Source organism: Salvelinus fontinalis, chromosome 21 (genome assembly GCF_029448725.1).
Source record: "Salvelinus fontinalis isolate EN_2023a chromosome 21, ASM2944872v1, whole genome shotgun sequence".
NCBI classification, from domain to species: Eukaryota; Metazoa; Chordata; class Actinopteri; order Salmoniformes; family Salmonidae; genus Salvelinus; species Salvelinus fontinalis.
Window position 1 is genome coordinate 28101627 of NC_074685.1, and position 13652 is coordinate 28115278.

Sequence of the window (13652 nt, forward strand, 5' to 3'; positions counted from 1 at the left end):
AGGTTGGCTTCTTAGCATTCATAGCAATGGTTATCAACTGTGCCGCAGAAATGGAACTTTATCATAGAAAATTGATGTAGGCAGCTGCAGAGAAGTATTTGGGTATACGAGATTTGACTTCAGAAGAGTTACAGGGTGTGTTGAGTGTTGGGTCCCGGTCCTCTCAAGCCGTTGGCATGGTGCAGGAGCAAATAGGTTCAAAGTAGTGGAATGAGGTAGTGGATTTTTAATGAGTATAGGGTTAGTTGGAACTGTATTTTTTTCTTTGTATTATTAATAAATAAATAAAAATTGTGTGTGACTTTTTTCCATTTTGTATCACAAAGTATAATGGATTTATATTATAGTCCAGTTGGGGGTGGTAATGCAACATGTTGATGCCAACTGCCTGTTGGCAGACCCCAAAGAAGAAGAATGCCCCAGTATGTAGGGGATCTAGTTTCAGGCATTTATTTTTGCCTGCTAGCTGCAACCTGGACTCATGGATAGACATAACATAGTAAATGTAAATCTGTCATACTCCAATTGGTATGTATATATTTGTTGATGTTCATCATCCATTTCATATAATATGTTGCAAATTACAATTTGTTGTGACTAAAGTTAGGTGTCTAACGTTAGGGTTAATGTTAGAGTTAGGGGAAGGGTTAGCTAACACACTAAGCAATACACTAATGTAGTAAGTAGTTGCAAAATGTCTAATTAGCTCAAATGCTGCAGTTGTCCTTCATTAGATTCAATATGCGTGTTACACGTAATGTAAGTTCACATTATGTAACCATACCAAACATAACATATCAAATTGAATTTGATTGTCTCGGATTTACATTTAGTCTATTATGTTACGTCTAGTCTATTAGACCAGTCTGCTACATTAGATTAATTTGATCATGCCACACTTCATTCATACAGGAAGCTCCGTTTGACGAAGGTGGAGACAGGAGACATTTGATTGGTTAAACCACACGTGAAGACTCAAATGCTGGGGGCACGACTCACGAGTAGTATCTCATTAAATAGCGCTTGGATGTCTTGAGAGAACATTCACATGAGCCATCGAAAGGTGTGATACTGTAACAACGTTTAGAATGGAAACAACTGGGAGGTGATTTTCCGAAGCTGTTCAGCGTGTTTATTCTCTATTCTTCAAGCTAATTACAGATGGACTTTATTAGAGTGATTTTGGAGTGAATATTCCGTAAGTAGCCTAGGTTTATTCTTATTTTTTACGTTTCTTTTTTGGCCATTTTTTCACAAATTAGGGCTACTTCGTATGCAATGTGTGTTTCCATGTGTTTAGTTTTTAATAGCTCGTTAACTGGGTCGTTCTATGAAAACGATGGCTTTCCTGTCCCACAAGAAGTGTTTGAAGTGTTTTAAATTAAATTGCAAAAAAAAAATAATGTTGTAGATCCGTAGCATTAAATTGGATAATCGCTGGGGTTATGAGTTGAGGTCTAGAGACATATTTTGTAAAAAAAAAATAAGTTGTCTCACTTTACATGTCGTAATACAGAAGTAATAATTAGCATTATTTAGTTGACTACTTAAAACCATTACTAATATAAAAAATCATTTCAGGGAATAGCTGCTACAATTCCATATCACTGGTGTTAGCATATCCTTTAATAAAAAAATACCACTTTGAACAAATTCAACATCCCTGACAACTTTTTCCTTTTGCATTCTAGCAATTTGGTCATTTCATGCAAGGCTTAAGATGTGTTAGTGGTTTTATAGTAAGGGGAAAGGACATTTTAATTCAAATAATTGATCAAATCACATGTTTAAGTGATTTAAAAAAATGTATTTACATTTTAAGAATTGTGGTTCAAGCTACTATGGGTGCCATTTTAGCTATGCATCTTGGCTGCAGATTTGTCACTTAGTCACTGGTGTTGTTTAAAGTGTTACCTACACTAACCTTAAACATGCCTGTTTTTAAAGTAAATTATTACTAATAAAAAAAAAATCTTAGAAAATATACATTTTGTCTTTGGTTTATATATGCATATGTATGCTACATCCTAAACTTCCATAGTGTAGTTTGGGTTTTAATCATCTCAGAAACTCCATTTTTTTATCTTGTATAATTGTGTCAGATGCTCATTCCATTTATTTCCGTCTGTCCGTGACATTAGGGTTTTAACAGTGTCATTATAGATTGAGTATTACATTTGGTGTTTTTCTTGTTCACAGATATCATTCTGGTCTTTGCTAGAACAACTTTTAGCTCCGCTCAATACAACGTCCAGTCTGAGAATGAACTGTACACAGTAAGTGTTCACTAATCCTTTGGATCTCACCAAACACATTTGTAGATGTTAGATATTTTTTGGGGGGGGAAATGCATCCCCATTTCTCACCATCATTTTCTCCTTCCATCCTCAGAGTGCTTCATGTGTTTGGAGGCCACTCCATACCCCAGCAGTCTGCCATGCCAGTGGACCTCGCCATGCGACTGTGCCTGAGCCAGAGCCTGCCTCTCTGTCACCTACAGGGTGTGTCCCCTATGAAGGTCCTGAGACCTCACCTTCACACCAGAGACTACCGGTCTCCCAGGGCCAGCCTTCAGACTGCTGCCCCGCATTCCTCATCTTCATCCTCCTCCTCCTCCCCAGAGCGATCAGAGACCAAGAGCTGTGTGCGCAGGAGCAGTGCCAGCCCTAAGAAGAAGCATGTAGTGTTTGCTGATACTAAGGGGCTGTCTCTCACTGCAGTGCGACTGTATATCCCAGACAACTCCTTTTCCACGGCCAAGAGGGCTGACTCCTCTTCCCCCTCTACCTCCTCTTCCCCTGTCAGACCGCAGGGCCTGTGGCCGGGTTCTGCCGGTGGGAAGCAGCAGCTCTGCAGATTAAGTCTGTCCTTCCCCCAACCCACGGCAGACATCAAGACCTTCCAAGCCCGCCTGCAGGAGGTCCTGGTGCAGCTGGAGAGCTGCAGTGTGACTGAGCGATCATTGAGTGGCACAGTGCGTGTCTGCAATGTCAGCTTTGAGAAAGCTGTGTATGTGCGAGTAACCTTTGACTCGTGGCGAAGCCACCAGGACATCCCCTGTTCCTACCTGCAGCAGCGATATGGGGGCGCTGAGACTGAGGTGTTTGCCTTTGATGTCCCCCTCCCCCAAAACCTGGATCCCAGCGAGCGTGTGGAGTTCTGTGTGTTGTTCCGGCCAGGCAGCGGGGCCGCACTGCGTTGGGACAACAACGGGGGACAGAACTACTGTGTGTGTGTGGAGCCCGAGGGGGCTGGGTATAGTAAAGCCCAGGTACAGCGCCACATCACCACTCCCCGCTCCCTCCAACGTCCCCCCTCATGGCCAAGGAGTGGGGGAACCAGCCTGAAGAGCCCCCTTTACCCTGGACTCTCCCACCCCTCAGAAGCATTCATCAGCCAGAGTTCGGGGTGACTGGATAACTGTCACTTTCTGGTAGAGTGAACTCTCTCTCGTTTGGTCAGGAAGCGAGCCAGCTTTGCCATTTCTGATTCAGGTGTGGATCTAAGTAGCTGTCTCAACTTGCCAGCTGGACAATCTGTTGCTAAGGAAATGTGCAATGTTAAACCTGATTTAATCTTGATCGAGGAAGTGACTCATTGAATTGACTGTTAAAATTGAATTGACCCCATCTGATGGTAGAGGTTAGGAGGACTACAATGTGTTCCTTTGTAGTGGCCCTTACGTCCACGGCTCATCTGGGCCCCAACTAATGTGAAATTGATTTGCACCTTTGTATTTCTTACAGAATATGTGTGTTACTGTTTTTTTTTTTTTTTACCCATTTCAGTGGGTGAGTTTCCCAGCACCAAGATCATAATATCTTATTTTAGTGTACCTAGGCTTCTGGGAAACATCCAGATGTTTTTAGGTGTATATGGGGCACTAATTGTATAAACCCAATGCCCTCCCCACTGAGGCTGGGTGTTCTTTATAACTGCCATGCAGACTCCAACTTCACCCACCTTAACTGGCCTTTGAACAAATGTAATATATGCTTTGAGTTTTTATTAAACATTTGAATATAATATTAAGTTCTCATTCTAGTACTTGCACATCACTCCAGTGTCAATTGCTAAATTGTAATTACCTTGCCAGTTTGGCAGATTTATTGCCTACCTCCTTACTTCATTTGCACACACTGTATACAGATTTTCTAGTGTTATTGACTGTACGTTTGTTTGTGTAATTGATTTTGTCACTTTGCTTTCTTGGCCAGGTTGCAGTTGTAAATGAGAACTTGTTCTCAACTGGCCTACCTGGTTAAATAAAGGTGAAGTAAATAAATTCTGAAACTTCATGGATAGCTAAACAGACACAACATACCACCCTCCAGTTTCCTATACTAGTTTCCTATACTAGTTATCAGAAGACATCTAAGCTAACCCCTACTATAAGCACGCATACCAAAATGAGCTACTCAAATGAGCCTACTTTGACAAATGTGGATGGAATCTTGCACATTCTTTCTGTTGTCCCATGAATGGAACGCAGTAGGAACAGGTTTTTGTCCAAAGCCGGTGAACAGCAGCAATTATAACTAATCAAGCTTTTTAATTTATTACAAAAAACCACAAGGAAGGGGTTACATTAAAGTATTAGAACATGAAGGACAAACAATACAGCATCAAGACACTATCAAACATGTATCAGTATTTCTGCAACAGAGCCATCCTTGTGTGAGTGTGCATGATAGTGATAAAAAATATATGTCATAGCTTCCTTTTTCATGATCACAATCTTGTGAATAGCTGTCCCTCAACCATTCGAGACCCCTCCCACAGTCCCCCCCCCCCCCCTGAAGAAAATACAATGAATTCCATTCCCCCCCCCCAAGAACCCCCAAATGCACCAACAACCAAGAGAAAAAAGGAAGAGACAGAAAACAGCTAACAATGCAAAAAAATATATATATTAAAACAAAGGACATCAGGGACAACTGAAATCATAACAGCAATGCCAACTGTATATGTTTGTGTGCATGTCTGGCACTTACATGTACGTGTGTGTTCTTGTATGTGTTTATTTGAATGAGAGTGTGTGCATATGCACGTGTACAAACACCTGCACGGCATCAGTCTCAGGCAAACCGGCATTAGTTGTAAAAACACTGCCACTTAGTGTCATTCAAATGTACTTTTATGTTTCATTTTGACTTTTTTTTTCTTTCCTGTGTCTTTTGACCATCATTCTCTCTCACACACAGCAACTCCACTCCCACTTGTCTCCAATTCCACATACCAACCCTCAGCCCATCCCATCTATCTCTTCTGGCCACCCACTTCGTGTTTCTACACAACACATATCTTTCAACTATGCTATGCTGTTTAACGTACAATTTCAATCTATCTAATCGAATAGAATCTACAGATTGCGTGTTGAAGATAAATACTTTTAGTAAGAGTATTAGTATATTAGTAATTGACTGACCCGGTCTCTCCAGATCTCCTAACAGTACCATTTCTAGGGTCAATTTTAGATCAATGCTATGCATTTTCAGCCATTCCTGAACCTGAGACCAGAAACAGGCTACCTGAGGGCAATACCAAAATAAATGGTCTATTGATTCTGTATCCTCACAACAAAATCTGCAGAGCTTCAATGATTTTATGCCCCAAATATTCAACATTTTGTTGGTGGCAAGAATTCTATATAATAATTTTAGCTGAAAAGCACGAAGTCTTGAATCTTGCGTTGTTTTATATATCAACTCAAACACCCTGTACCATGGAATCGGTACATCAAAAATCTCTTCCCAACTATTTTGCAATCTGTATGGCACAGTAATCAACATCCTAACTAATCAAGCTTTTGAGTTGTGTCCATATTAGTATATAAGTCAGGTGTGCAGTTTGCTCATGCTTACACTAGCGAACACTATCTAAAGGCTTGTTATTGTGCTCTACATCAATAAGGCTCAGAATTCCCTGGGTGTCTTCCTATCTGCCACATCATGCATTCCTAACAGCCTATGTCAATGGATGTTCTGGGTGGAGGTGTGATACAATGGCATGCCTCCACATGAGCCACCCTGACTGGCACACCCAACTATCTGCAGTACTGTTGGGTAATGCTGTAGAGCCTCCGGCAACGTGAACATCAGCTCACTTGGGCGGTAGAAACAGTAAGTGGTTTGTTACCATGACAGCATTGGACCCTGTGTTTACATGCTAGGTGGAGTCACCATGTGTTCGGAATAGAGAGTGATGTGAGTCTGCTTCCACTTGTTCTCTCTTACACCCCCCCCCACCCTAGTCCAATGTCCTTGGACTACAGATGTTGTGAATAGTTCCAGGTAGTTAGGTCAGCCTGAAACTAGTGTGTGCGTGTGAACACGGATCTCACATTGTATGGTCATCATGAAAGGTGATGCCATGTGTCATGACCCCTCCCCACAAAACATAAACATGATAGTTCTCTATTTCCAAATACAACTCAAAAGCCAGCATGGCATGTGTCCACTATTGTATGTTCTGACCAGCGTGGACTTGGAGCATTTCATATTATTCTGTATGTAAATCCGAGACACTCCATTTAGTAGGCTATATGCTTCGTATGGTATGTATTCATTTGTGGATATCCATCAGCCATTTCGTATGATATGTTACAAATTTGCAAAACGTACAATATGTTATGACTTGGCGAAACGTACTATATGTTATGAATTTGAAAAATGTATGATATGTTACAAATTTAGCTAGCTGGCTAATGTTAGCTTGGCTAGGGGTTAAGTTTAGGAGTTAGGTTAAATGGTTAGGGGAAGGGGAAGGGTTAACTAAATGCAAAGTAACTAAAAGTAGTAAGTAGTTGAAAAGTTGCTAAAATGGTAAAGTTGTCCGTGGGCCTCCCGAGTGACACAGCGGTCTAAGGAACTGCATCGCATCACTACAGACCCGGGTTTGATCCCGGGCTGTGTCAGAGAGAACCATGAGGGGGAACACAATTGGCCCAGTTGTCCGTGATGAGATTCGAACTTGTGTTATATTTGCCCACCCATCCACCTCGACCAATCACCCCACTTTAGATTTTGCCTTAAGGTAACCATCTGTCTTATGTAACCAAACATAACATACAGGTATCATACTAATTTGAGAGTCCTGGATTTACATTTACTGTGTTACGTCTGACGTCTGACATCTGAGACCAGGCTGTTCTGGCAGGCTGGTACAGGTAGACCTACATGTTGTGGAATGTTCCAAGTTCCAACCCCACAATGAAGCGGCACATGCTGTTCCGAAGAACAGAAACACTACATATTACCCAATAAGTATGCCAAGTTAAAATGTCTGGACATGTGTAAAGCTCTCCCAATGAAATGTCAGTCGGTGGTCTTTTTCTAAAATGCCTGCCAGTAATTTGCCGCCAACCAGTCTGCTTCTCAGTGCCATTCTGAAAGCTCCCCTGTTGAGTCTAGTGTTGTCCCACCTGAATGCTATTAACGTTTATGAACCACTCGCTAAACAGAGGGTTTATGTTGCTGTGTGAAGTTTTTCTGTCGCTTATTGCTGCTGCTCTTCACCATGACAAGAGGAAGAGGGGGAAAGCTCTTTTGTCTGTGAGCTCTTTTGTCAGCAGCACACCTGAGAAGGGCCTGGGCAGACAAACAGAGAACTGGTCACATTGCGATACACAGTTTGGCAGGTGTTCAAATATGTTGTGCATATTCCTCTCAAAGTGCAGGACTTGTCACTAGTAGGACATATGAAAACATTGGTTCCCTCTACTGGGGGTTTGAATGTTGGCCTGCAGAGTACAATATTTGGGCCCTGTTTGAATTATAATCTCTTTGCCTCCCTCTTTCTTTACTTCCATAGTGGACAGTTATCCAAATAGACAGTGACACTAGTGCGAGTTTCTCAATCTTTATTAAGTTTCATCTGTTACTTAGTTTATCATCCACACAATCTCAAATATAAATAAATCCAAGAGTACAGTAGAACGAAGTGTGTTACTGGCTGGTAGGTTGCAAGTTACTGGCTGGTAGGAGCGAGTTACTGGCTGGTAGGTCACAACCAGATATAGGACAAAACAGTTAACATCAATAACTGACAACCAAATAGATTCAACTCAAAAGTCGTGACTTGAAAAGATAAGGTGGTTTTAGCGGGGGAAAGCAATTGAACAAGGAGCTACCTGGAGCACTGAAGGAGCAGTGGTGGAAAAGTATTAAATTGTCATACTTGAGTAAAAGTAAAGATACCAGAAAATTACTCTAGTGAAAGTCACCCAGTAAAATACTACTTGAGTAAAAGTCTAAAGGTATTTGGTTTTAAATATACTTAAGTATCAAAAGTAAATGGAATTACTCAAATGTACTTACTGTAGGTATCAAAAGTAAAATTCTAAACCATTTCAAATTTCTTATAGCAAACTTTAAAAAAATTTTTTACACGGATAGCCAGGGGCACATTCCAACACTCAGACATAATTTACAAATGAAGCATTTGTGTTTAGTGAGTCCGCCAGATCAGAGGCAGTAGGGATGACCAGGGATGTTCTCTTGATAAGTGTTTGAATTGGACCATTTTCATGTCAAAATGTAACGAGTACTTTTGGGTGTCAGGGAAAATGTATGGAGTAAAAAGTACATAATCTTTTTTAGGAATGTAGTGAAGTAAAAGTTGGCAAAAATATAAATAGTAAAGTATAGATACCCCAAAAAACGACTTTAGTATGACTTAAAGTATTTTCACTTAAGTAATATACACCACTGTGAAGGAGCTATCTGAACTATGTTGTGTGATGGCTGCAGGTCTATCCAGCAGGAGCAGGGTCCTCTGTAGGCCTTATTTCCTGTCACACTCGCAGAAGAACTTCTCACAGCCGTCATTGTTGCCTGAGGATGTGAGAGAAAGAACAATAAGGAGGGTAGAAAAAGAGAGTGACATGGAAAGAGCAAGGTAAAGAGTGTGATGAATACCATGAGCAGTACTATAAATAATGCAGTACATCGCTAATCATTGTTGTGTATGAGGTGAGAGGGGAGGGGACTCTTTGGAGCAACAAGTGACCTTTCTGAGGCTCTGGTCACAGTCATGGGCATAGGACTCGGTGTAAGGATTGTCAACGATGGCCCAACATTCATTGTGCTGCATGGCATCATTGTACTGTAGCACTTGCCATGGACCTCACAGCACCCGTTGGATGATACCATAGAACACACTAACTCTGAGACAATATCAGAATAACACACACTGGCAATACTTTGGTGGCAATAATAAGTAACAAAGAAACAACACTTTAAAGCAAAACCTTCATTGATGTCAATTCAACATAGATTCATTAGTGGTTGGGATAGAATGTGCGTGGACTGGAATGGTTTTATCACTATTGCCATATTCCCAACCCTTGTCCCTTGACCCTTAACCCCTGACCTGTACAGATCGTCCACAGGGGACCAGAGCCTCACTTGCCACAGTAGCATCCGTAGTCAGTGTAGTCCAAGATAGGCCAACTATCAGGCATGGTGCAGGGGATCATGTTTCTGAACTGCCACAGGGTCCTGTCGTTAAGGTTGGTTGCTTGGGCTATAAGAAAGATGATAAGGAATGGGTCAGATCAGATGAATATAAATATTAAGATTTGACCCCTTTACTTGTTTTCTTCATCCATTGAATACATTTAACATATTCACAAATATTGGATGATGCTAACAAGGATGATGATAATGATCGAGACTTATGCATGACAACATGGAATTGAAACTGTTGCAGGTAAACATGCCCGATTATAATTAGATCGTATGAAGCTGCTAGTCACCAACAGAGAGGCCCAAAGCCACGAGGAAAACTGCTTGGAGGGTGTTCATGATGTCAGCCAATAAGAAGAAGTGAAGTTCTGGACCTACAGTAAATCTCTGAAATAGGGTCTACTTATATTACTTGTAACTCCAAGACAAATCAGTAGTAGACATTTTGGCAGATACTGTTTACAGGAGAACATGCAGCCCCTCTTTCCAGACACATATGGTCATGTCTGAGATTGAGATTTTAGTCATTTAGCAGAAGGTCTTATGCAGAGCGATTGGGGTTAAGTGCCTTGCTTCCAGCCGCACCTGAGATCGCAGGAGAACATACAGTCCAGTCCAGACAGACATAACTGAGCTTGTCTTGTCTCAAATAAGCTAAGAGAAATGACAGTCCATCATTACTTTAAGATATGAAGGTCAGTCAATCCGGAAAATGTAAAGAACTTTGAAAGTTTCTTCAAGTGCAGTCGCAAAAACCATCAAGCGCTATGATGAAATTGGCTCTCATGAGAACTGCAACAGGAAAGGAAGATCCAGAGTTACCTCTGCTGCAGATAATAAGTTCATTAGAATTAACTGCACTTCAGACTGTAGCCCAAATAAATGCTTCAGAGTTCAAGTAACAGACACATCTCAACATCAACGGTTTAGAGGAGACTGTGTGAATCAGGCCTCCATGGTCAAATTGCTGCAAAGAAACCACTACTAAAGGACACAAATAAGAAGAGGAGACTTTCTTGGGCCAAGAAACACAAGCAATGGACATTAGACCGATGGAAATCTACAAAACACCAGTTTTAATGTCAACAGTGAAGAGTTCCTCTGTCCAGTGTCTGTTCTTTTGCCCTTTTTTCTTTTTGTTGGCCAGTCTGAGATGTGGCTTTTCTTTGCAACTCTGCCTAGAAGGCCCGCATCCCGGAGTTGTCTTTTCACTGTTGACGTTGAGACTGATGTTTTGTGGGTACTATTTAATGAAGCTGCCAGTTGAGGACTTGTGAAGTGTCTGTTTCTCAAACTAGACACTCTAATGTATTTGTCCTCCTGCTCAGTTGTGCACCGGGGCCTCCCACTCCTCTTTCTATTCTGGTTAGAGCCGGTTTGCGCTGTTCTGTGAAGGGAGTAGTACACAGCGTTGTACGAGATCTTCAGTTTTTTGGCAATTTCTCGCATGGAATAGCCTTCCTTTCACAGAACAAGAATAGACTGATGAGTTTCAGAAGAAAGTTCTTTGTTTCTGGCCATTTTGAGCCTGTAATCAAACCCATAAATGCTGATGCTCCAGATACTCAACTAGTCTAAAGAAGGCCAGTTTTTTGCTTCTTTAAAACTTTTTATGGATCAAATCCCTTTAGCGGGATTGATTTGACAACATCCGGTGAAATGTCAGAGCGCCAAATCCAAATTAAATTACTATAAATATTAAACTTTCATGAAATCACCCATGCAATACACCAAATTAAATCTACACTTGTTGTTAATCCAGCCAACGTGCCAGATTTCAAAAAGGCTTTACGGCGAAAGCAAACCATGCTATTATCTGAGGAGGAGCACCCCATCAAAGACAGACAATCATAATTCAACCCGCCAGGCGTGACACGAAACTCAGAAATAAAGATATAATTCATGCCTTACCTTTGACGAGCTTCTTCTGTTGGCACTCCAATATGTCCCATAAACATCACAAATGGTCCTTGTTTGATTAATTCCGTCATTATATATCCAAAATGTCCATTTATTTGGCGCGTTTGATCCAGAAAAACACCGGTTCCAACAAGCACAACATGAATACAAAATATCTCATAAGTTACCTGTAATCTTTGTCCAAACATTTCAAACAACTTTCCTAATACAACTTCAGGTATTTTTTTACGTGAATAATCGATTAAATTTAAGACGGGATAAAATGCGTTCAATACCGGAGGGGAAAAAAGTGGAAGGGGCTTTTCAGGTCACGCGCCTCTATCAAACAGTACACTTCACTCGCTTCTGGGCCTGAGTAGCAGGCAGTTTACTTTGGGCACGCTTTTCATCTGGACGTGAAAATACCGCGCCCTAGCCTTAAGAAGTTTTAATCAGTACAACAGTTTTCAGCTGTGCTAACATAATTGCAAAAGGGTTTTCTACTGATCAGTTACCCTTTTAAAATGATAAACTTGGATTAGCTAACACAACGTGCCATTGTGTTAACACAACGTCCCCCCAAAAAATTAAAAAATTAAAAAATAAAACAATGTGCCATTGGAACACTGGAGTGATGGTTGTTGATAATGGGCCTCTGTACTCCTATGTAGATAGGAGCTACAATAGTCATTTTCAACATTAACAATGTCTACACTGTATTTCTGATCAATTTGATGTTATTTTAATGGACAGAAAATCTGTTTCAAAAACAAGGATATTTCTAAGTGACCCCAAACTTCTGAATGATAGTGTGTATATAATGTTGAAGTCGGAAGTTTACATAACCTTAGCCAAATACATTTAAACTCAGTTTTTCCCAATTACTGACATTTAATCCTAGCAAAACTCCCCTGGTCTTAGGTCAGTTAGGATCACCACCTTATTTTAAGAATGTGAAATGTCAGAATAATAGTAGAGAATTATTTATTTCAGCTTTTATTTTTATTTTTTTATTACATACACTCAATTAGTATTTGGTAGCATTGCCTTTAAATTGTTTAACTTGGGTCAAACGTTTCGGGTAGCCTTCCACAAGCTTCCCACAATAAGTTGGGTGAATTTTGGCCCATACCTCCTGACAGAGCTGGTGTAACCGAGTCAGGTTGTAGGCCTCCTTACTCGCACACGCTTTTTCAGTTCTGCTCACAAATTTTCTACAGGATTGAGGTCAGGGCTTTGTGATGGCCACTCCAATACCTTGACTTTGTTGTTCTTAAGCCATTTTGCCACAACTTTGGAAGTATGCTAAGGGTCATTGTCCATTTAGAAGACCCATTTGCAACCAAGCTTTAACTTCCTGACTGATGTCTTGAGATGTTTGTTCAATATATCCACATAATTGTCCTCCCTCATGATGCCATCTATTTTGTGAAGTGCACCAATCCCTCCTGCAGCAAAGCACCCCCACAACATTATGCTGCCACCCCCGTGCTTCACGGTTAGGGTGGTGTTCTTTGGCTTGCAAGCTTCCCCCTTTTTCCTCCAAACATAACTATGGTCATTATGACCAAACAGTTCGATTTCTGTTTCATCAGACCAGAGAACATTTCTCCAAAAAGTACGATCTTTGTCCCCATGTGCAGTTACAAACTGTAGTCTGGCTTTTTTATGGCGATTTTGGAGCAGTGGCTTCTTCCTTGCTGAGCGGCCTTTCAGGTTATGTCGATATAGGACTCGTTTTACTGTGGATATAGATACTTTTGTACCTGCATTTTCACAAGGTCCTTTGCTGTTGCTCTGGGATTGATTTGCACTTTTCGCACCAAAGTATGTTCATCTCTAGGAGACAGAACGCGTCTCCTTCCTGAGCGATATGATGGCTGCGTGGCCCTATGGTGTTAATATTGTTTGTACAGATGAATGTGGTACCTTCAGGCGTTTGGAAATTGCTCCCAAGGATGAACCAGACTTGTGGAGGTCTACAATTTTCTTTCTGATTACTTTAGATTTTCCCATGATGTCAAGCAAAGAGGCACTGAGTTCGAAGGTAGGCCTTGAAATACATCCACAGGTACACCTCCAATTGACTCAAATTATGTCAATTAGCCTATCAGAAGCTTCTAAAGCCATGACATAATTTTCTGGAATTTTCCAAGCTGTTTTAAAGGCATAGTCAACTTAGTGTATGTAAACTTCTCACCCACTGGAATTGTGATACAGTGAATTATAAGTGAAATAATCTGTCTGTAAACAATTGTTGGAAAAATTACTTGTGTCATGCACAAA

At 40.9% G+C, this 13652-nt stretch overlaps 1 protein-coding gene across 1 annotated transcript; it reads left to right on the forward strand.

The window, feature by feature from the left end:
* Positions 1 to 824: 824 nt before the first annotated feature.
* Positions 825 to 4130, forward strand: LOC129819131 (protein phosphatase 1 regulatory subunit 3C-B-like). The gene is made up of 3 exons (XM_055875693.1): positions 825 to 1198; positions 2200 to 2276; positions 2392 to 4130. Exons 2-3 carry the CDS (start codon positions 2263 to 2265, stop codon positions 3410 to 3412), a joined length of 1035 nt encoding a protein of 344 aa, XP_055731668.1. The 5' UTR covers positions 825 to 1198; positions 2200 to 2262; the 3' UTR covers positions 3413 to 4130.
* Positions 4131 to 13652: the final 9522 nt, after the last annotated feature.